At 34.1% G+C, this 26042-nt stretch overlaps 1 protein-coding gene across 1 annotated transcript; it reads left to right on the forward strand.

Moving 5' to 3' along the window:
- Positions 1-2511: 2511 nt before the first annotated feature.
- Positions 2512-11516, forward strand: LOC140979283 (ISWI chromatin-remodeling complex ATPase CHR11-like). Its single transcript, XM_073444626.1, has 25 exons — positions 2512-2784; positions 3306-3431; positions 3518-3624; positions 4386-4498; positions 4584-4681; positions 4768-4947; positions 5030-5251; positions 5800-5934; positions 6108-6390; positions 6591-6664; positions 7416-7636; positions 7728-7815; positions 7908-8001; positions 8095-8283; positions 8423-8454; positions 8539-8612; positions 8695-8784; positions 8854-8923; positions 9002-9056; positions 9134-9192; positions 9262-9427; positions 9819-9997; positions 10100-10315; positions 10898-11002; positions 11090-11516. Exons 1-25 carry the CDS (start codon positions 2578-2580, stop codon positions 11105-11107), a joined length of 3201 nt encoding a protein of 1066 aa, XP_073300727.1. The 5' UTR covers positions 2512-2577; the 3' UTR covers positions 11108-11516.
- The last annotated feature ends 14526 nt before the right edge of the window (positions 11517-26042 follow it).

The following is a 26042-nucleotide window of genomic DNA, read 5'->3' on the forward strand; positions in this document are numbered from 1 at the left end:
TCTTAAGATGGGCTAGGAAGGGTTGGTTCGAGCCTGGTCCGGGCTAATTGAACGTGGGATAGAGGCTTGCTTCAAATGTGGTTTGGGATTTTGATCCGCAGGGCTAGCGCCGCGGCACTGCCCTTTTGGTGTCGCAGCACTCGATCTTCGGGGCTACTAGCACTGCAGCGCTGGTGCCGGGTGCCTAGGCGCTAACCAAGCGCCACAGTGCCAGCGCCTAGGCGCTAGTCAGTATGGATGGGGTATTGGTTTTAGCGCTTATGTCTCGTTTTGGTTGTTGATAAGTCGATATGACTGAGGTTATTGACAGTTAAATTAGGTCATACGGAGTTTGATTAGAAGTCTTCGAACTATGGTTTAAGTTTTATTGAGTTCGGGTTAAAACCGAGTTTCCGGTCCAAGTTTTAAAACGAATCTTAAAAGTTACGGAACGAACTCTAGGTTACGTCTAGGAAGCAATTATGAATATGTTTTCAGGTGTTTGGTTGGCTTCGGGTCGAAATTTTAAGGTCCATGGGTAAAATGGTCAATTAGGGTGTCTAGGGACAAAATGGTCATTTTGAACCCGGGTCGAGTTAGCAGTCCTGCCATCGCCCTGATCACAAATTGACATGTTTTAAATGTATATGTTATCACGAACATGACTTTTTATGGAAATACGAAAAATACGTTGCATGCTTGGTTTTAAAAAAATATACGTATAAGCATTATTTTTATAAGTAATGAATGCGATGACATGTTTTTGAAAGAAGAGAGTTGGTTGTGACTAATACGTACACGAACACGAACACGAACATGTAAGACCAAGGCTCAGTGGATGGGTAATACTGTCGCTGATGTCCCAGCCGTCGGGTACCAAGATTACACGTAGATGGATCCATTGATTAGAGCTGATACGAAAGTCACAACTAATGATCTGAATTCAAATAAAGAAAATGAACACGTATACGCTGATATGATAAGATATGTTATGGACACGTTATGTTTTGACACGCTATGTTTAAGTTCATGTTTTTAAGATCATGAAATGTATGTTAATTACTGTACTTTTTACTGTTGCATGTTATGCATATGTACTTGTTATGAAGATTCAGGTGTGTTTAGTCTTTAGACTCACTAGGTGTGAATGATGCAAGTGAGCATATTGATGAGGAGACTGGAGGCGTCGAAGACTGAGTTGGTCGAGCTGGATGTGCGCACGCTAACCCGAGGACCATATTTTTCCGCATTATACGTTTATGAGTTAGGAGTAAAACATGAATATTTTTATACATTTTTATTTTTTATATGTTGATGGCTTGACAAGACTTTGCATGTTATCTATTTGAATTCTTTTAAACTGCAATGTTTTTTACCCAGTAGTTGAGTATTTTTTAAAATGTGTGATTGTCGGCAGTTATTTCATGCATGCTTTTAAATGTAATTTCTTAAAATAAGTTAAAAAAAATTCTAGTAGTATTTTAGTAGTAGACGTTTTAGATAACATGCAGTGAAATAATATAACACACAAATAATTAAAATAATAGACAAATATTTATGCGTAAGTGAACACACTTGTGTAATGTTTCAGAGCAAAATAATTCTTAGAAAAAAAAAATCGAGTTGAGAAAACCAATAATAGTGAAAGAACAAAAAATATATTCCTTTACAAGTCGAGAAAGTAAATTACATCCTAAAATCTCAACAACAAAAATAACCAAAACAAAAGAACGCAAATCAGTGTAGTCGAAATTTTGAGTAACAAAATAATTCTTCAATCAACATTTTGTATGTGTGTTTTCTTCAAATGTCTCAAATATGTCACACGCAACATAGTAAAAGAGCGATGCTTGTCTTTGCGAATTCTTAAAAAAAATCACTTGTATCTCACTCATCTTGGATCTCTAGCACTTTTGACAATTATGCAGCAGTTACTTTTCAATATATAAAGACCTATGCTGATTTTGATAAGTTAGAATAGATTTCTACAAAATAAGAAAAATATTATTCCAATAGAAAACCCAATTAATAAAGATCAAATTATAATTCAAGAAACTCAATATTCTAGAAAATTAAAATTCTTAAGCAAAATCTAATTAAAAAGAAAAAGAATTTAGGATATAAATTTGTGTCTTGCCATGCAAAACGTTTCCTTTCAAATATAATATATAAAAAAATATACTTAAGAAATTCTGGACGCCAAATTCATCAATAATTTGAATAGTCTTCCAAGTTAAATATCTGTTGACCAAATTAATTAATTAAGTCCATCCAAATGAAGCATTAATGATTTTTTTTTTTTAACACAATGGGATGAGAATTTAAACCTAACATAAATAACTAAACATCTCGGTGAGGGAAGATACGTGTTTACCAAATTTGGGCTCCAAATATTTGGGCTCTTAAGTCAACCCACTATCGAATTGCTTTGTGTTGTTTGGGCTCAAAGCCCAAAATTAACCCGATGGCGGGAATCCGCACTCATTTTTAGCCCATCCCTATAAATAAGTTCGTTGGCTACGCTTATTTTCTTCTATGCTCTTCATTTTGTTCTCCCGAGTAGTTTCTTTATCGAATTAAAATCTTTCAAACCCTCGAATGGCGAAATCCTCTCGAGCTAAGTACTCCTCGGATGAATCTGTGTCCAATTCTTCGGAGGAAGATGTTGCCATGGATCAGCTCAACGACGAGGAAGACGAGGAGGAGCTCGAGGTCGTCGCTCGTACCGCCGATGATTTTGACGACGAGGAGGAGGACAACTCCAACGCTGCTGCTGCTGCTCAAGAAGAATACGACGGAGAAGAGGTGCGAAAGTTGCACCTTTTGCCTTAGCTATGTGAAGCGTGTGGTGGTTTACATGTGACACTGAGGTCTACCCGAGATATGGGTGTTTGAATTAAGAATTTGTGTGAATAAGTAGTTTGCCTCTGTCGATTTTGTTTTTCCGTGGTGATTTTTAAGTGCGCGGGTTCAGGTGCTTAAAATGCAATTTGTCTCTCTAAAGCGCACCAAGATACGTGCTTTACGCCCAAAGCGTGCACATATCGTTAAAGGTTGTGCCTTGCATGTCTCTAGGTGTTAAGGCTTAGCCAAGGCACACACCTCGTGAACTTTTGATAACTATGGTTTAATGTATCCGATTAGTTATGTTTCGGTCTGGGAATTTATCCCTTTCAGTATTTGATTACTTGAAAACAAATTATGCGATGGTTTTTTTTCCTCCTGCTTGTATTTGGGCTTGTTAAATATCCGTGGGATTGAGAAGATATCTTTGCTATTTATATGTGTTTTTTATTAGCTTGTTTATGGCTTCTGTTGTTGTACAGGATGAAGATGTTGCAAATGAAATGTCCAAACGTGAAAAACTCCGGCTCAATGAAATGCAACGGTTGAAGAAGCAGAAGATAAGAGATATGCTGGAGGCCCAGAATGCTGCTATTGATGCTGACATGGTTTACTTTGTGAAAATAGTTGTTAAGTAACATATTCTCAATATTGTTTTATCAGCTGAGATTTTTCAACTGGTCGTTTTGAGCAGAACAACAAAGGAAAGGGTCGTTTGAAATATCTATTACAGCAGACGGAGTTGTTTGCTCATTTTGCTAAGGGTGATCAGGCCTCCTCTCAGAAGAAGGCGAAAGGAAGGTGAGTGCCATGCTGATACTTGTTCAGAGCATTTTTTGGTGTGCCAGTGCAATATAATATCTGTAACATGATCTACCCAGATATATAAAGTGGAAAAAATAGTAGTGAGCGATATATTATCAGAGAATGAACAGAATTCTTTTGTTCATGTTAAGCTCTCTTCGAATCGGAAAATCTACATAACTACTGTATTTACTCTGAATTATTAAGTACCATCTATTTAACAGAAATCATTAGTTGACTCCAACACTTCTCTTAGTCCAGAAGTTTAGGACTTCTAACATGCTCATTAGACAAACTTTCCCATCGAAAATGTTGTGTAAACATATTCCCAACTTGGTCAGTAGCACCGCAAGAAGTCGCCTTTGTGCTGCCATTAGCTACCAGTTTCTCCCTATAAAAGGATGAAAATTCTAAGTCGGAGAGCCACGAGACATCAAATTTGTTATATTTGCATGACATGCATAATTTATAGAATGATGATATATCAACTAATTGCTAGAATTTTGCATTCAAAAGATCCCGACACTTTATGGAGATTGCTTTATAAGTATAACACTGCCAATAAACATTGCATAATTTTGAGGTTCCATGTGAGATTCAGATTTGACATTCTGCATTTGATGCGTACTCATTTTATTAACACATAAGTGGGGATGTTCAATTAGGAACTATCATGACAGTGGACCCCAATAAAAAATTTAAAGTTGAGGACTGGGAACAAGCCATAATGTGGCTGCATTCTTTGATTGTTTTTGCAGAGGGCGCCATGCGTCAAAGATAACTGAAGAGGAAGAAGATGAAGAGTGTCTCAAAGAGGAGGAAGAAGGCCTTTCTGGCAGTGGAAACACAAGGCTTGTGGCACAACCATCTTGTAAGACTGTTGTGCTTCATGGGTTGGTAATCCTCTTTCAATTTGATGAGTTAGTGTTCATAGCATTGGCGCTTTTGTCTTGCAGGTATTCAAGGAAAGATGAGGGATTACCAATTGGCTGGCTTAAATTGGTTGATAAGATTGTATGAGAATGGCATTAATGGCATACTTGCTGATGAAATGGTAGGGACATGAGTAAATATGTGCTCTTGCTAATTGCAGTAATCTCTTTAATTTAATTGATGATTTCTTTTTTCTTGGAAATTTAGGGGCTCGGCAAAACATTGCAAACCATCTCTATTTTGGGATACTTGCATGAGTTTAGAGGGATTACAGGCCCTCATATGGTTGTTGCTCCTAAATCTACACTTGGCAATTGGATGAATGAAATCAAACGGTTTTGTCCCATTTTGCGTGCTGTGAAATTTCTTGGAAATCCTGATGAAAGAGTATGCTTTCAGTACAAATGAGATATTCATCTGTCTTATAGATTTTTTACATCATTTTATCTCACTAATGCTCAATTTTCAGAGATATATACGAGATGATTTACTAGTTGCTGGCAAGTTTGATGTTTGTGTGACAAGTTTTGAGATGGCCATTCGAGAGAAGTCTGCCTTGCGCCGATTTAGTTGGCGTTATATCATTATAGATGAAGCTCATCGAATCAAGAACGAGAATTCTCTTCTCTCAAAAACGATGAGACTTTATAATACCAACTATCGGCTTTTAATCACAGGAACTCCACTTCAGGTACTTTTTTAGTTCTAGTGCTTTAAGTCCCTTGGTAATTTTTTTTTTTTGCCTTATGTTTATAATCCAGATATATTTCGCAGAAGTATATATGTGTTAAATTTTATAAAATTTAAGTGAATTATCTGATATTCTTTTGTCAGTTTTTATGTGGCATAGCTCCTACGACCAATTTTGTTGATTATCTAACATGATTTATATTTTTGTACCCCACGTGTCTCTGTCTAAAGTTTTCTCGAGTTTCTTATTCTGAAGGGGATTTTCATGTCTTATGTAACTTAAGTTTTACTCCTTTTCCAATTCTGAGGAATATCAGATACTGGTAAAGAACCCTACAATAAATGGCAAATCATCTCAAACTGCTTTACCCTTTTTCTATAAGGGATATACCCAGGGGGCTAAACAGGAATATTGACTGTCTTCTATAAGCTCCTTTTTATTTCATGCTCTATCTCTCGTTTTTTTATCAATTTTGGAAATCCGTGGTGTGCATTAAGTATATGTACTGACTCAGGTTCTTCATTTGTCAAACTGTATTTATGTTGCAGAATAACCTTCACGAACTCTGGTCTCTCCTTAACTTTTTACTTCCTGAGATATTTAGCTCGTCTGAAACATTTGATGAATGGTTCCAAATTTCCGGTGATAACGATCAGCAAGAAGTTGTCCAGCAACTTCACAAGGTATACCCCCAGTTTGTTCTTTCATTAATTTCATTTGTAGGAAACTTAGTACTCAGGTTTGATGAGACGTGAATCTTGAATTTGTGTTAACAGTTTATTATAAGATAGGATGATGATTAAAACCTGAAAATATACTCTTTTTTGCTTTTAAATTTTTTGTTTTGTAACACAAGGTTCTTCGGCCATTCCTCCTTAGAAGATTAAAGTCTGACGTCGAGAAAGGTTTGCCTCCCAAAAAGGAGACAATACTCAAAGTCGGCATGTCTCAAATGCAAAAACAATACTACAAGGCGTTGCTACAGAAAGATCTTGAGGTTGTAAATGCTGGCGGAGAAAGGAAGCGCCTACTTAATATAGCCATGCAGCTCCGTAAATGTTGCAATCACCCTTATTTATTTCAAGGTGCTGAACCTGGCCCACCTTATACCACTGGAGAACATCTTATAGAAAATGCTGGTGTGTTCCTTTAACTATCATCGAAGAATATATGTTTTTCTCATTATGACTGCCTCTTTTTGTCTTTGTATTCATTTCATAAATTATTTTATAGAAAATTTTGGCGTGTTCCTTGCAATGTCATTCGGAAGAATGTTTCTCCCATTAACAACTGCCAATTTTTTGTCTGTCTTGATTTGTGAATTGTCTTGTTATTGCAGGAAAGATGGTTCTTCTAGATAAACTGCTTCCAAAACTAAAGGAGCGTGATTCCAGGGTTTTGATATTTTCACAGGTGATCATCACCCTTAAAAAAATAGATTTTTCTCTCTAGACACTTTTTAATTTTCTTACAGTGTTTTATTTATTTTTATCCAAATTTAGGAATGTATTTCACACAACTTATGATAGCTCTCATTCATTGAAAAAATTATCTATCCCATAAAATAGTGTGGTTTATTGCTGATTGATTATGCTGTTGTGGTGTACCAGTATTGGGTGGAAGCATCGACTACCATTGCGATAAGGAAGAAATCTATATCTCATGTCTAATATTGTTATTAACATGTCATGTGATCGTTCATAAAGGAAAATGTTTGACACTTATCTATATAATGAAAAGGCATGTATCATCATACATTATACGAATTATGATGTTGCAAGGCTATTTGGAATGCCAGATTGACTCAAAACTTGTTAAATGTAAGGGCCTGCAAACTTTGCTCATTCTTTTCTCTCATGTGTTTGTAAATAACTCAAGAGCTCGACATACGTGAGCTTCATCAAATACTTTGATTTTTCAAGTGCAGCAAGAAATATGTCGAGGTTTTATGAAACTAGATGGAAGAAACATGTGTTTGTAATAGAGAACATGTAGTGAGAAAGTTGTCATAATCAGCAGTGTTATATGAAATTTTTTTTGGGGGTGTTTTGAAAACCATAAGATATAAAAGGTCATGGGTTAATTGGTGCTCATCTTGTCATATTTTTTATGTTCTTTATTTTTCCGTGAATTCCCCTCGAATTCATCTATATCGTACCAACAGATGACAAGGCTGCTGGACATTCTTGAGGACTACTTGATATTCCGTGGATACTATTATTGCCGAATTGATGGAAATACTGGTGGAGATGATCGAGATGCTTCCATTGAAGCCTTCAACTCTCCAGGAAGTGAGAAATTTGTCTTTCTACTGTCAACAAGAGCCGGAGGACTTGGTATTAACCTCGCAACTGCTGATGTTGTCATTCTCTATGACAGTGATTGGTGAGACTTTGCTGCTTCCGCTATTTGTTTTATGACATTACCTATTATTTTACATTTAAACATTGTGAGCCTTGGCCATGTTGAATGGCAGGAATCCGCAAGTTGATTTGCAGGCTCAAGACCGTGCTCATAGAATTGGACAGAAGAAAGAAGTGCAAGTCTTCCGTTTCTGCGCCGAGGTTTCTTTCCTGTACCTACTTGGATTAAAATGGGTCGTCGAGGTGTAACTCACTCATAGTTTGAGCATAATTTTCTCAAATTATTTTGGCAGTACACCATTGAGGAGAAAGTGATTGAGAGAGCCTATAAAAAGCTTGCACTTGATGCTTTGGTTATCCAACAGGGACGATTAGCCGAGCAAAAGAGTTAGACTTTCTTTTTACAATATTGGCTTGCTTTGTAGAGCATGGAACGATTATACAATTGCTAGAAACCGATAATTTTGTGTCCTGTTGCAGCTGTTAATAAGGATGAGTTGCTGCAAATGGTGAGATTTGGTGCTGAAATGGTTTTTAGTTCGAAAGACAGCACAATAACAGATGAAGATATAGATAGAATTATTGCCAAGGGAGAAGAGGCTACTGCTGAACTGGATGCAAAGATGAAAAAATTTACCGAAGATGCTATCAAATTCAAAATGGATGATAGTATGGTCTTATTTTTAACCCCCCCCCCCCCTCCCTCTCTCCCTCTCTTCCTGGTTTACTAATCTAGATGTGGTTTTCTTCACGTTTCTTGCATGTTTTCTGCTGATGAAGCTAATTTATGTATTTGGCCTTACTGCAGGTGCTGACTTGTATGCTTTTGATGATGAAAAGGTACATCACTTGCTCATGGCTGAATATTGTGGTTTCATCTGCTTGAGCTCATTTCTTTTCTGGTTCCTTTTTATATGTGTGAAGGATGATAAGTTTGACTTCAAGAAAATTGTGAGTGAAAATTGGATGGAACCGCCAAAAAGAGAAAGGAAGCGGAAGTATGTTTCTTCTATTGCTGAAATTATGCACTCAAGTATTGTATGCTGTCGGTTGACGTGACATTTCTTTATTTTCTTTCAGTTACTCTGAATCAGAATACTTCAAGCAGACAATGCGTCAAAGTGGTCCTGCAAGACCAAAAGAGCCACGGATTCCTCGCATGCCTCAGCTGTAAACATCTTGCATTCATTAATTTTGTAGTTATCCATTAATTTCTCTATCTCAATCTGTTTTTATCAGTCATGATTTCCAGTTCTTCAACACTCAGCGTCTTAGTGAAATCTATGAGAAAGAAGTTCGTTGTCTGATGGTGGGTTTGTCTTTCCGTTTGATTCCTCTTTTGTATATTTACTTTTGGCATCTGTCTAAATTGGTTTCATGGCTTCAGCAATTACATCAGAGAAATCAGGTAAAAGACACAATAGACGTGGATGAACCTGAAGGTATGTTCTTTTATTTAGATGCCATTGTTCTATCAGTTTTTGTTTGATATTCCCTTGGCACGTTGTCTTCTACCTAGATGTGGGAGAGCCGTTGACTGCTGAAGAGCAGGAAGAAAAGGAGCGGCTGCTGGAAGAAGTAAGTTTTCCTTATATTCAATGGGACTTCAAACTTGTATGCATGTCAACCTGGAAACCGTGGATGCAGGGATTTTCAACATGGAGCCGGAGAGACTTCAATACTTTCATCAGGGCTTGTGAGAAGTATGGTCGAAATGATATCGCAAGTATCACTTCCGAAATGGAAGGGAAAACCGAGGAAGAGGTTGAGAGATATGCTGAAGCTTTCAAAATTCGATATAAAGAATTGAATGGTATGCACCAAGTATTGCTCTATTTTAACTTTTAAGCAAATTTTTGATTTTGAGAAACATTCATTTCTAGATCGTTTTTCCCACCAAGAATTAATAATTCTTTCAATCATTTACTTTGTAGATTATTTTTATGATTTCTTTTTTGAGAATAGAAAAATGTTTTTAGCGGGATGATGGCTGATTCATTTTTCTTACGAGTTCATGTGGAATGTATGGTTTTTTGTTGAAATGACCATTACCTGCAAGGGGGTATCATATGTATGTGAAAGGAGTATGTCAACATCCCCTGTATATCGTTGGCAGGTTCTGTTTGGGGAATTATAAACGTGCTTTTGTTGTTTTGACTTTCTCAAATTTGAAACATGACTAATTCTTTTGACTTTGGTTCTAGATTATGATAGGATTATTAAGAACATTGAAAGAGGAGAAGCTAGAATTTCAAGGAAAGATGAGATCATGAAGGCTATTGGGAAGAAATTGGACCGCCACAAGAATCCGTGGCTGGAACTGAAGATCCAATATGGCCAGAACAAAGGGAAGCTGTACAATGAAGAATGTGATCGTTTTATGGCGAGGCTTCCAATCATGATATCAGCTTATTTGAAGTACATCTTTGTGTTGTTATTTTTTTAATGTCTCAAACTTATGATTCTGGTAAAAATCCTTCCACAGATATGTATGGTTCACAAGCTTGGATATGGGAATTGGGAAGAGTTGAAAGCTGCCTTCCGAACTTCTCCATTATTTCGGTTTGATTGGTTTGTAAAATCTCGTACCACTCAAGAACTTGCGAGGAGATGTGATACACTTATCCGACTGGTAGAGCGGGAAAATCAAGAATATGATGAGAGGGAGAGACAAGCACGTAAAGAGAAAAAGTTAGCCAAGGTATTCACTCTTCAAAAAGAATTTTTACACAGCACCTTTCTAGTGTAGCCTAGAAATATCTGATTTTTGAGCAGATATTTGATGCTATTTTGTCATTATTTGACCTGGTGGTAATGTTTTACCTTTAGCAACGCTGTTAAATAGTTATTAAAAATAAGCTATGTGTGCGTCCATACTTGATGTTTAGTGATATTTTGCCTTAGCCTATATTGACATGTTAAGGTGAAGCCATTTAACTAGGCGTGTGCCGTGGGTGTTAAGAACATATGGGTGAGTCTTAAAGCCAATGTGCACTTTTAGCGCGTCTCAGTTGAAAGAATTGTGTATTTTAAATGAAATCTGATGTGAGTCATTTGTATTTACTTGTTTTCTGAAGAATATCTATTTTATCGTTGTTCAGTTGCCTGTAAATTATATGTTATGTATTAAATGACATTTTTCATAATCTAAATTTTAAAATATTAATAAGTTTGCTTCAATAGCACATTCATCTCGACCTGCACCTAGAGCCTATTCTCTATGATGCATGTGTCTTTGTATGGCGTACATCTCTGGTAACTATGATTCTTTTGTTTCTGGCAGAACACAACTCCCTCTAAGCGATCCGCTGCTAGACAGGCTACCGAGAGCCCTCCTTCCACTCAAAAGAAACGGAAGCAATTGTCAATGGACGATCATGTCAACTCGGTATTCTTTCACACCTATTTCGCTTCGGTTTCCTCCACACCATAATTTGATGTGGGGCTAAATTATAGCTGATTCATATTTTGGCAGGGAAAAAAAAGAAAATGATGTCAGATTGCATTTTTTGGTGCATCATTTGGGAGTCTCTTGCCTCTATCAAAATGGGAATGCAAGTTGCTCCAATTTTACGTGCCAGTTTTGGCTTTATCCCTCCATTAGTTATACATGAGAGATCATCAAAAGATGTATGAATTTAGCTTATTAATGGTTAAGCAATCAGCATAATGTTTAGTATTACCGGTAATAGATAGCATCCTGGTGCCAATGCTTGAGGACATGCAATATTATCTATTTTTGTACGAGTACATCAAGTATTCCTATTTACTCAAATTATGTGGGAGAAATCTTGATTTTGTCCCACATGTGTTGAGGCATGTTGTCCATTTATTCACTGGTGTTCTAAAAGTAGTACATTTTGTATAGTTTTTTGCCCAATTTAGTTTTATTTTCTATTTTATTGATCTTAGTATTTATTTATTTTTTTAGTCCTATCGTACTTTCGAAAAGTGACTTAAATTTTTTTTTAAATGTTTTTTTACCTGAATGTCGTCGGATTGTATTATCGGATTTTAAAGACTATTTCTCATAGCTTAACTGTTAAGTCGCAACTGATAGTTTGTCATAGATTCTTTCAACAATATTTTAGCAGAATCTCGTTTCGTTTTCTACATTAAGATGCATGTTAATAGATTTTATTTTTAAATAAATCACGAGAGAGGCAAAACTCTGATGATTTTATTCAGACATTAAATATTATTGCATTAGTAACTTCTTCTAACTTGTTTAACTACAATTCTGAAGATACAATATACAAAAACTGGAAAGAAAATATTTATTTGAGATTGAAGAGGAAGTTCGATGCTCTCAAATTTTTCCTTTAGTGGTGGCTGATTCACGTCATCTGTTTTCTTTATTTTTGTAGGGGAATATTTTTGTTTTGAGATGCTCGAGAAAATTTTTTTGTGTGGTCCTCGTAGGGATGGCAATGGGCTGGGTTTCGACTCAATTTCGTATTAAATCCGCATCGATGGAGGTGGTAGGCGGGTCTCAAATGGGNTTAATTTTTAAATTTTTTATTGTGTTTGAAAAAAATATAAAAAATTAAATTTGATGGGTCCACGAGTCCAACCAGCATTGGATTCGACGGGTTCATGGGTTAGGTCGGGTCTCAGGTTTGGTTAAACCTGTCTCGAACCTGACCCGTTGCCATTCCTAGTCCCTCACCACTTGGTCTTGTCATTAAAAGATGCTTTCGGTCAGTTCTTGGTCGAAAATCCTTCTTGAATTCTGAGTCTTTCGGGTTGGGCATTCTTTACATATTTTCTCTTACCATCGTCCAACATGAGCCATATTAAAGAAATTTCTGCAAGTTTCTTAGTTTCCCAACAGTTGCAATTCCACAAAAAATTCTTTTATTTTCAAATATATCTTCTACGAATCATGTTATTTTTCTGTCATTAACAGGAAATATCCGTTAACTGAATTTTGATAAAATTTAAATGAAAACTTGACTTTATACATCTATGTGAGACAGACTCATAAACTACCTGCTCTTTTAGTAGATATGTCATCTTCAGTATGTGAAACAGCAAAGGGAGTTTCATTTATTGTAGGATTTTTGATGGATTTTTGTACATTTATAGCTGGCCTTCTAAGCTTGATGAAATGGAAAGTTTCGTATGAGCTTTTCCCAGTCGTTTCTGGTGTTGTACTGAAAAAGTATAGCTCGAGAATATATCATCTGGACTAATGATCATTATTATCCATTTTGGTCATACATATATATATATATGAGAAACTGGATGTTGTGGTATAGACTGAGACAAGAGCCCCAAATTCATACCATGACTTGAACTCCTTAGGATAGGCTTTAGGTTTCATCCACATCCTTAGATATTTTTCTGCTATGTCAACTCGACTTGTAGCTGAGTTAATTCCTGCTCTAATTTTAAATTTCTCTCAGTTCTGCTTATATACTTAGAATGGAGAAATTATAAACTCATTAGTATCAATCTTAGATTTTCCTTTGTCAATTTGGTGTATAAAGTTGATTTTTCCTTTTTCAATCCTCGATGTGAAGGGTTGACTTTATGATCGAGATAATGACCAACCCAGAGCCTCAATTTTTGCTTAGATCGACTCATCTGAAGATGATATTTACTTAGCACTTGTGCTAGGATACTTGAATCCCCTGCTCCAGATATAGATTCATGTGCTCGAAAACTCTCTTTTTGATTTTTCAATGGTCTGGAGGATAAACTTTTGCAATACAGATCATAAACTGAGTGTAAGCCTGCAAACAACCTATAATTTGATCAGAGACAATACTCTTATCAACTTGTTATATCCAATTCATAACTGTTGTATTTATGACAAGCTTATTGAACTTGTTTTGAAGAATTTTAAGGTGTTCTCTCAAATGTCTCTGTATTTTCATGATGACATCGACATCAGCGCTGTTTATTTCTTGTTAGAAAATTTGAAATAATATTTTAATGAGATTTAATAATAACAATATCAAAAATATAATACTAGCATATAGCTTTCCATCTTAATAATCTAGTTTCTCGAGTTTAGATTCAACTCTATTTTCAAGAAATCTTTAACCTATGTATTATAAACTTTCAAGTTAAATTTCTTAGCAAGTAAAAATAATGGTCATTTTTAAAAGCCCGTTTTAATTCATATAATTCTTTTTCGTTGATGTGCCATCATATGAATAATGCATATGAGAATAGTCTACTGCAATATCTACATGGTTTTTAATTCTCTTTTTGGTGTGAGCTTTATAAGAACTGTTGTTCATCAATGATCAATGGCGTCTGCATATAATATCAAATCATTTTCATCTTGAGGAGTAACCATTTTTGAAAGATTTTGTAAATCTCAATCAGTTGGCTAAGTCTTTTAGTGTGTTATTCTCTCTATATGATTCTTGCATCTTTCTTTAGTAATGGACTAAACAATTTTCTATTTTTTGCAAGATTCTTGATGAACATTCCAACAATGTTAACAAATCTTAAGAAACTTTGAAGTTTTTTCTTGCCTTCGAGTCTTTCTGGAAAATTCTGTACCTTTTCTATAATGTGTTCTTAAATAATTATTCATGTATCATCCATTTCTACTCCAAAGAATCCAATTTTTCTTGTAGTGATGAGTGCCTTATTTTCTGATAGGAAAAGTCCTTCCTGTTTATAAACTTTAGAAAAATCTCTAAATGTTTAATATATTATTCCATATTTTTATATGCAAATAAATATCATCAATATGGACAAACATAAACTAAATATAATAGTTAAATAGATTGTGTAATGCCCATGGGCTGTTCCCGATCCAACTGGCGGGAGTAGGTTATCTCATGGCCCATTACTCAATGATTCCTCCAGCCCAGGCACTGGAGTTCGTACCTCCCCAGACTCGAACCTAAGATCTCCTGTACATATAGATACTTAGCACAAGTCTGGTACCAATTGAGCTTGTAATGCCCATGGGCTGTTCCCGATCCAACTGGCGGGAGTCGGTTGTCTCATGGCCCATTACTCAATGATTCCTCCAGCCCAGGCACTGGAGTTCGTACCTCCCCAGACTCGAACCTAAGATCTCCTAGACATATAGATACTTAGCACAAGTCTGGAGGATTCATTGATTAATGGGCCATGGGACAACCGACTTCCGCTAGTCGGATCGGGAACAGCCCATGGGCATTACAGATTGTCTATCTTTCTTTAATTGAAATATCTAGGACGGATTAGCCAATCCCATTAGTAATACTTACCAAATATCATGACTTTGTGGTGTGGAGAAAGCTTTGAATTTCTGGTTTTCTTCCTTTATTCGAATCCGATAGAATCGGGACTTACAATCAAATTTAGAGAACATTTTAGTGTTGTATATACAACTGATTAAATTATCTCTACTAGGTATAAAATACCCATCAAACTCCATAATTTTATTAATTTCTTGATAATTAATTACTTACTTGGGTTTGTTTCTTTTGATCTCACCATGATTTCTCACCAGAAAACCTGGACTGCTATATGGTTGTATTCATGCTTTGATTAAACCAAGTTCCAAATGTTCATTGATAATAATCTACATATAATTTTGATCAACTATGTTCAATATGATAGACTTGCATCTAATGAACTCATTTTCCTTTCTTTCCTTCATTTTAAGGCTGACTTGGAGTTGGTTCCTTTCCTACCATGCCAAGGGATCTTCATCATAGTTTTCTTTGATTATTCTCTTGACATCTTCTAGAGATAATTTTGATTCAAGCTCTACATCATTCTAATATAAAAATATCTTGAGGAATTTCATTTTTATCTTGTTGGAGGTTTTTCTCTGTTCTTATTTGGAGTATTGTTTCTCCAAGCCTTATAGAATCTTTCATTTTTGGGTATAGAAGTTTTCCTTCATCACCACACTTGTTGCGAACCTGGATTGATATGTTTCTATAAAATGCATCTCTTAGTCTTTGGACTACAAATTTGTGATCACATGGTGTTATGAACAATAATCTTCTAGTCTCATTTTCTTGTTTATATGATTTAAACATTTATAGAAAATTGTTTTATAGCAAGATGTCCGCTTCTGTATTATGAGAGTAAATCGAGGGTTTTTTCACCTTGTACCGTGGTTTCTTCTGAACCTTCGATTAGGATTTCCGCTTTTTTAATATTTTTGCATAAGATTAAGATTCGCTTTGAGATATTTTGTCCAACTATTCAAGGTAATTCTTCCTCCAATTCTTTAAAAAACTTCTCTTTGTTGTATAAATTCCAGTTCCTGAATCAATATAAGCATCAAAGTATTCAGCTTTATATTTTTCATATAAAATCTCTATTCGGTTGTATATCAAGAATAAACTCGTAGTCATTGAATTTTCTACATCTGATCCTCTGCCATAAATTTCATTCATTCTTCAAGTCGTTTTCAAGTTCTGCGTTCCTAAAAATACTCTAGTCCAAGAACAAATTGACCGGTATTTTTTTCCATATAATTCCTTTGATATGAACCTCCAATTCTTTAATATTTATCATTCCTTGGTCGGTTCCTATCATGGGTCATTCCAAATAGTATATGCTATTACAATGGAATTGATTTTTTTGTATTTTAATATCAAATATTATTCCGAATTCTGTCAATTCTTCCAGACATCTAAGATTTCCTATTATTGAAAAGTTTTTTGATACTTGTTTGGTTTCTTAGACAAGTGTTTCTCCCCACCTGTGACTTGTGATTATATTTCCTTGAAAAAATAGTCTTTTTTGTTCCAGTCTAAGACTCTGCTTTCTTTGTAAAATCGGGTTGTCTTGGATAGGGATATCTGTTTTTTGTATTAAAAAAAACCAAATTTTTCTGGATAAATTGTTTTATCAATTTTTTAATATTTTTGGTATTTTAATAAACTCATTATTGAAAAAAAAATCTAAAATATGTGTATTAGATAGAACACATAAAACATGATAGGTGGTAGAATATGATATATTACCTTCTTTCATCAATCTTTTTACCTTGAAGTTCTGATGCAACGTCAAGGCTCTGCTAAAATCTCGATCTGCTAGGTTGTAGGCAATTTTTGGATAAATTACTCCTATAAATTTTCATGCACTAAGATTAGCTGAGATAGTTCCCAGTACTGAATTTTGAAGATTTCTCATTCGTTTATCGCATATAGCAATATCAACAGGTGAATCTATTCCTCATTTAAAAGTAGTTTTTATCATGATATAGACTACTCTCATATGAATTTAGAACATGGTTCATGCTACTTCTGGTTTGAGTTCCTTCAAAAGAAATTAATTCCATCTATTTCCTGTAAGTTTTATTGGGATTATAATTCCCTGCTGAAAACCTTATACATTAGATTATGATTTTTTTTCTTAGGGCAAGATTTCCTAATAAATTTTTTACATGTCATGCAGAAAATAATTGATATCTCTGTAAATTAGGGTTTTCTTTAATGATATTTTGGATCATTGCATGAGATAAAACCAAACAAATCTTCATGTGTTTCGTGTTAAAACACTTCCTCTTCCGTCAGATTAGGATTCCGTTCCATAAGATTCTTCTTGACCCAATATTTCTTCTTCTTAATAAATACTCTTGTTTGAAGGAATATCTTAAAATTGGTATACTTAAACTAAATTATGGTAATAAACCACATATTCAATATTTGAATTTATATTGTAAAACAAATTATCTTTCAACAATTATTGGAAGAAAACCACAAAAAAAAATTTCTTATTTTATATCGTATCCTCTTGTTGATGCCCTTATATCTTATAAGAAATAATTTAAGGTTTGGTAAACCACAAAATCGCCCTTATATCTTATAAGAAATTATAGAAGCGTTTTACCAAACCTAAAAATAACATTTGAACAGTATAGCATATACTATAACCTCTCAAAAACAACTCATAAATAAATCTTTGTAAAAATATCTTCAACATCACTTAGAATCATAAATCATAACTAGTGCGGAGAACTAGCGTCGGTCCTTGGGTTATGTGCACCTTCAGTCCAGCAAAGTCAACCATGTTAATCTTAAAGACCAATCTTTTCGATTTGTATTAACAGTTTTTTTCTAAAATTTGTTTCATTTCTCTATTTGCAAGTTCAACTTGACCATTACTTTGAGGATGATATGGTGTAGAAACTTTATGAGTGATGCCATATTTTCTTAATAAAGAAGAAAATGACTTCCCCCATCACTAATTATTGCTCTAGGTATTCCAAATCGGCTAAAAATATTTTCTTTTAAAAATTTTATAACAACTTTATGATCATTAGTTCTACATGCAATTGCTTCAATCCATTTTGAAACATAATCAACAGCGACTAAAATGTACGTATATCAAAAAGATAATGGAAATGGATCCATAAAAATCTATCCCTCAACTATCGAATATTTCAATAATTATGATTGAATCTAAAGGCATTATGTTTCGTTTTGAAATTGATCCCATCTTCTGACAATATTTGCAAAATAAATGCGTATCTTTGAATAAAGACGGCCAATAAAATCCACATTGTAAGATTTTTGTAGCTGTTTTATTGGATGAAAAATGACCTTCACTTGCTTCAGAATGACAAAATTTAATAACATTACTTACTTCGTTGTCAGGTATGCCTCGTCGAAAAATTTGGTCAGGACAATACTTAAATAAGTAAGGATCATCCCAATAAAAATTTTTAACTTCTATCAAGAATTTATTCTTATCCTGTGAATTCCGATGAGAAGGAATTTTATTTGTCACAATAAAATTTACAATGTTAGCAAACCAGGGCATAATAGTAGCATAAAACAACTGATCATATGGAAAATTTTCATTTATTGGTATTTCATTATGAGATGATTTAGTGATTATTCTAGATAAATGATCGGCTACGACATTTTCTTTTCCTTTTTTATCTTTAATTATAATATCAAATTCTTGTAACAATAAAATCCACCGTATTAATCTTGACTTAACATCTAGTTCATTTGATAAATATTTTACGGCAGAATGATCAGTGTAAACAATAGTAGTAGAACCAATTAAATAAGATCGAAACTTATCTAATGCAAATACTACTGAAAGTAATACTTTTTCAGTAGTTGAATAATTTATTTGGGCACTATTTAAGGTTCTACTAGCATAATAGAATGCATACGGTTTTCTTTCTTTTTTTTGTTCTAACACAGCTGCTATAGCATAATCACTTGCATCACACATTAATTCAAATGGTAAAGACCAATCTGGAGGTTGTAAAATAGGTGATGTAATTAAAAGATTAATTATTTTTTTAAAAGCATTTTCACATTTCTGAGTCCATTCAAATTGTGTATCTTTTGTTAAAAGATTCGAAATTAGGGATGGCAATGGGTAGAATATGGGTCGGATTTCATACATTCATCCCCATACCCATTTATTAAATTCATCCCCATACTCATCTCCATACTCATCGGGTATTGAATTTCATCCCCATCCTCATATCTATCGGATTATTAGATACACATACCCTACCCAAATTCCCAATTATCATATACAATTGAANTGATGAATCTTTAATATAAATAAATATAATTACTATATACATACATACATACATACATACATACATACATACATACATACATACATACATACACATATATATATTTATATATATTAATTTAAACGGGTATTCGGGTCGGGTGTGGGTCGAATTATATCAAACCCGCCTCTATACCCGAACCCGAAAATCCCCATACCCGATTACCCAATAATTTAATCGGATCTAAAAATCCCTCCATACCCTCTTCTATTCGGGTCGGGTATCGGATCCTCCAACGGGTTCGGAGGAAATTGCCATCCCTATTCGAAATTGGTTTAGATATTATGCTGAAATTTTTTATAGACCTTCTATAAAAACCTGCATGACCCAAGAATGATCGAACTTCTTTGACCGTTTTTTGTGATGTTAAATTAGCAATAACATCAATTTTGGCTTTATCAACTTCAATTCCTTTTTCAGATATCACATGACCTAACACAATTCCAGATTTAACCATATAATGACATTTTTCTCGATTTAAAACAAGATTTTTTTTCTTCACATCTTTTTAATACTTCTTCTAGGTTTTTAAGGCAATTTTCAAATGAGTTTCCAAAAACATTTATATCATCCATAAAAAACTCTACAAATTCTTCAATCATATCACTGAAAATACTTAACATGCATCTTTGAAAAGTAGCCGGAGCATTACATAAACCAAATGACATTCTTTTAAATGCAACAGCTCCGAAAGGACAAGTGAAAGTAGTTTTTTCTTGATCTTTTAATGATATAGGTATTTGATAATACCCCGAATACCCATCAAGAAAACAGTAATAAGAATTTTCTGCTATTTTTTCTAGAATTTGATCTAAAAATGGTAGTGGGAAATGATCTTTTCTAGTTGCATCATTTAATTTTCTATAATCAATACACATACGCCAACTAGATGGAATCCTAGCTTGTAATAACTCTCCTTTTTCATTTTTTATAACAGTGATGTCTGACTTTTTAGGTACTATTTGTGTTGGACTTACCCATTTACTATCTGAGATTGGATAGATAATTCCAGCGTCTAATAGTTTTAATACTTCATTCTTAACAACTTCTTTCGTATGTGGATTTAACCTTCTTTGTGGTTGTTGACATGTTTTAGCATTTTCTTCCAAGTGAATTTTATGTGTACAAATTAAAGGATTTATACCTTTTATATCTTTCAAAGTCCATCCAATTGCATTTTTATATTTTTTTAAGTAATTTAATTAAATATTCTTCTTGATTTGGTAGAAGAGTGGAAGAAATTACAGCAAGAAATATTTTATTTTCACCAAGAAATACATATTTCAATTCGAATGGTAAAACTTTTAATTCAAGTTTTGTATTATCATCTTCTTTAAAATTATTTTCAGACTCAAAACTTTCTATTGAAAAAACTTCAGATTGTTGATTTAAGTTTTTTTCTTGTATATTTTCTTCCACAATTGTTTCAATTTCATTATCATATTCATTTTCATTAATACTTGGTTGTTTACATAAATTAAACACATTAAATTCTAGAGTCATATTTCCAAAAGAAAATTTCATTATTCCATTTCGACAATTATTTAAAGCATTTGAAGTTGCTAGAAATGGTCGTCCCAATATTACTGGAATTTCATTATGTACTTCTATTGGTTGTGTATCCAAAACAATAAAATCTACAGGATATATGAATTTATCAACTTGAACCAACACATCTTCTACAACACCTCTAGGTATTTTGATTGACCTATCCGTCAGTAAGAGAGTAACAGAAGTGGGTTTTAATTCTCCTAAATTAAGTTTTTCATAAAGTGAATAAGGAAGTAAATTCACACTTGCTCGCAAATCTAACAAAGCTTTTTAAATTTTATTTTCTCCAATAATACATGAAATTGTTGGACAACCAGGATCTTTATAGTTTAAACTAGAATTATTTTGAAGAATAGAACTTACTTATTCAGCCAAGAATACTTTCTTCTTCACATGCAATTTTCTCTTCACAGTACATAAGTCTTTTAAAAATTTTGCATATGAAGGTACTTGTTTAATAGCATCTAAAAATAGAATATTTATCTTTACTTGTTTAAAAACTTCATAGATATCAGAATCATTTTTTTGTTTTTTTTGATTTATTAATGCATGAGGAAATGGTGGAGGTTTATTTGATTCATTTACTATTTCAGATGATTTATCATTCAACATATTATTTTAGAATTTAAGGTATCATCATTCTCAAAAGTATCAGGATTATCATCCTTACTCATTGATTTTAAATGATCCTTGTTTTCATTACTATATGGATCATTAACTATTTTACCATTTCTAAGGATAATAACAGATTTTATTTGATAAATTTTTTTCATTTTTTAATTCTTGATTTTGATTTTTAGGATTAGGTTTAGGTTGAAGTTGAGGTTGAGATGAAAATTTTCCTTTTTCATGAATATTAAGTGCAGATACAAATTTTACAAGAGTTTCTTTCAAATCACTCATAGATTGACTGTTTTGAATATTGATAGACTCTTGCTTTTGGATAAATGCATGAATTACATCTTCAAAGTTTTGCTTAGAGGTGTAACATAAGGAATATAACCTTGATGATTTTGGTTATTTTGAAAATATTGTTGTGAGGGTTGTAATACCCGAATTTAAAAAAAAAAATTTGAAAAAAAAAGTGACTGTTCATCGGCACTATTCAAGCGCTGCGGCGCTAGCATAGTGGCGCCTAGGCGCTAACAGTTCGGGATTTTGGCGCTGAGGCGCTAGAAAGTGGCGCTGCGGCGCTAACATATGCGAAAATTGATTTTTTTAAGCTCATTTTGACTTCCACCACTCATTCTCAATCATTTCCTTTCTCCTCCACGCAAATCCTCATCCCTCTCCTTCCATCTTTACATTTCTTCTTCAATTTAAGGGAGATTTGCTCAAGGAAATTATGAAATAAGGATAGATTTGTGATCATCTCTTCAAGATCTTCAAGGTGATGTAAGTATTTCCTTTTTTTGTTCAAGTTTGGAAATAGGTTGAAGTTTAGAATTGATATTTGAGTTGATATTTGAGATATTAAGATGTTGAAGATGTTGTAATTGAGTTTGTTTGAATTTAAAATGGATATGAGCATGGTTTCTTGTTTTTGTGTAAGATAAGTTTTTATGCCTACTGTATTTCGGGTATATGGGATGGTTATACTTTGATTTTGATGTTATGGTCTTAATTAAACTTGTAGAGCATCTAGTTAGCTTCGCTTTGGTTCTTGAATCACTCAATTCCATGAAGAAATGAGAGAGATATGTAATTTTTACTAAAACTGGTCTGGAATTCCGAGTTAGTGCAGATTTGTGTACATTCCTTATGTTTATTCGAATTCTGGTATTAATCGGTTAGGATTCTGAATTTAATGTTCAAATCAAAGTTATAGAGCATTGTCGTATCTTCAAAATGATAATAAATTGGCTTGATTCCATTGGATATTGAGGAAGTTATGCTCAAAATAATAAAGTGTGCAAGAAAAGTGTTGACGCAGAATTCGTGAGAATGATGTTGTATGTTTCAGATTATGAACGAATGGGTAAACGACTTTGTTTGACAAAACTTTGTGAAGAACAATTGTTGGGATTTGGGTTATCTTGCATATCCAATTCGCGGATCTTGATTTGAAGCAATATTAAATTAATTATGAATTTTGTACAGAAACTGCTCTATTTGGATAAATAAACCGAGTTCTTGAGTTATAGTACACTTCAAAGATTCAAGACTTCTCGACTACACCTTTCGATCTCTTTTTGGTAATATTTGAAAGGTATGTTATGATCGGTAACATACGAGGTAAAAGTATCATTTTTATTTTAAATTAAAAATTCTATGGCTCGATGAAATACTTGTGATTTGATGATGATTGTTGTCTTGAGATAAGTTTATTATGTTATCGAGATGATGATATTGATTTGCATAATTACATTGCATATTGAGCCACTTGTCGATTCAGATTTGATATGGCGGAGGTCGCCTTGATTTATTGATTTGTTGGACGTATGGGGCTATAGTTGAGTTGGCATAGTGTATGCGGAGGTCGCTGCTATGGCCTGAACACTCTCTATAGGCGCACCATAGTCCTGGGATTGTAGAACACAGCAACCCACCCCGAGCGGATGAGTCGGTGGATGTTGCTGGGGGATTCTCTTCCCTTGGGTACCCTATGACCAGATGATTCACTTGATCTTGAGATTTATTGATAGCCCACAACTTCTGATCATGCATTGCATTATATTGCATCTTTATGAAATTATATGAACTATTTGTCATTTTAAATCTCATATGTTATTGATTGTATCATACTGGGTTTATACTCACCGGCACGTCGGCTACCTCTTGTTTTCATGTGCTTGACGGTAGGTGAGGCGGGGCTTGGGATGCCAGAGTCCAGCTCCAGGCGAGGAGATACGAGTTAGAGTGGGATTCTCGGGTCTTAGGAGCTATGTGATGATGTTGGATTTCTTTGGTTCACTACATTATTTTGGATGTTAAAATTTATATTTCAAGTATTTGAGACCTTTAAATTATTTTAACGATATTTATGTCGGTTGGTGAACCACTGATTATGTATTTTACTCAATCATTTGATTTGTTACATTTATAATTATTAATATTAGATGTCAGACCCGGGGCCCCACATTAGGTGGTATCAGAGCATATGATATTTGGGAACAGTGTAAATCGAGTCAGTTCGAATTGCTTGATCATGTGATATATTTGCTAGCATTTTCATTGTGCCATACTGTGAAATACATGATTATAATTGAGATATTATATTGTTGAGCTTTATTCGAGATTTTTGATATTATTGAGTCTCGAGAGCCACAGATGATTAATACAAGATTGAGATGATTATGATATTGTGATTTTATATGTGTTTGATCTATTGTATATCAGACATGGCTACTCGAGGTAGAGGTCGTGGTAGACCTAGACAGAACATACCAGTGGCACAAGATCAGGGCAGTGCTACTCATACCCAGATGGATATAACTCCGACTCCGATGGAGATACTGTTAGCCAGCTTTTAGTCTTTGCACCCACCGATGTTGAAGGGTACCGAGAATGCATTAGAGTGTGAGAACCGGTTGGAGAATATGGACCAATTATTGAATCTCTTGAGTATCCAGATGATCGTAGAATCAAGTTAGTTGTTCATCAGTTATTGGATGTTGCTAAAACTTGGTGGATCATGACCAAGAAAGCTTTAGAGAGTCGAGGTACGATTGTTACCTGGGATATCTTTAAATCTGAATTTTATCAGCGTTTCTTTCCTACCTCATACAGGAAAGATAGGGGAGCTGAGTTTGCAAATTTGAAGCAGGGAAATCTGAATGTTGAGGACTATAGTGCCCTTACCCGAGCCACTACTAAACAGACTAATAAGCATGCAACATTAAAACTTAATAACAACAATTAAACAGCGGAAACCAAATAACTTAATCATCTTACAACCCAAACGAAACAGAACAACAACAGCATTCTTAAACATTAATAAAACCATATCGAAAATATAATTCTAAACAATAAAACGATGAACCACATAAAACCTCCACTGGATCACCACCGAAAACTCAACTTCTCTAGCCACTGCCCTGGTCGTCCGCACCGTCCAACCTAAGACCTGCCCCATGGAATAGGGTGCCCAAGATGAAAACAAGGACGTGAGCGACAATCGCCCAATACGAGAATGTACGAGTATAAAAACTGATATGATGCATGCGAAATGCAATATGCTCGGATATCAAGGATCAAGTCAAGAATCTCATGCTCAGTCAAGAGACGCCTGAGTATGTAGTCTCTGATCTGCCCTAGGCATGTTTTGGCTCCCACACTCATCATCAAGACGTGGACCTACAATGTCCAGGTCATCAGAGCCCGCGGGTCCCGTCGGACACTGTAGCTCTCGATGCCCCATCGTCCACAATACAAAATAGGGCTGAGCGGCCCCAACAAACGAGGTATATCTCAAAAGATATCAGGCTCAACATGATATGTCATGCATAATATGCCAAAGCAGTAAAACATGTATAATGCAACACATAAATATGCAGCATATAAGTGTGTATACTACGCTTGGATATCCGAGTCAGTACATCACGTTAATAAACATAAAAATTGTACATTAATTAAATGTTTTATAATATAAATATATAGTTTTTGTTTTATTAAATGTTTAAATATTATATGTTTTATAATAAATTGTATAAAATATAAGTTGTTGTGTAATTACAAGTTTTTACTATTTTTTACAGGTTCGATAAAACAAGAATAAACTTGGCGTTGCAATTGGGATTAAGATGATTCTTGGACCTGTAGAAAGTTGATTATAATATCTACAATATTTTTGACAAGCATGAGATAAAAATCCTCTCACAATTGGGATCAAATTAAGCAACAAATAAAGTTACCAAAGGAGTGACAGGNGCTGAGCGGCCCCAACAAACGAGGTATATCTCAAAAGATATCAGGCTCAACATGATATGTCATGCATAATATGCCAAAGCAGTAAAACATGTATAATGCAACACATAAATATGCAGCATATAAGTGTGTATACTACGCTTGGATATCCGAGTCAGTACATCACGTTAATAAACATAAAAATTGTACATTAATTAAATGTTTTATAATATAAATATATAGTTTTTGTTTTATTAAATGTTTAAATATTATATGTTTTATAATAAATTGTATAAAATATAAGTTGTTGTGTAATTACAAGTTTTTACTATTTTTTAAAGGTTCGATAAAACAAGAATAAACTTGGCGTTGCAATTGGGATTAAGATGATTCTTGGACCTGTAGAAAGTTGATTATAATATCTACAATATTTTTGACAAGCATGAGATAAAAAATCTTTTCACAATTGGGATCAAATTAAGCAACAAATAAAGTTACCAAAGGA

The sequence above is a fragment of the Primulina huaijiensis genome, chromosome 6 (assembly GCF_012295235.1).
Source record: "Primulina huaijiensis isolate GDHJ02 chromosome 6, ASM1229523v2, whole genome shotgun sequence".
Taxonomy (NCBI): Eukaryota; Viridiplantae; Streptophyta; class Magnoliopsida; order Lamiales; family Gesneriaceae; genus Primulina; species Primulina huaijiensis.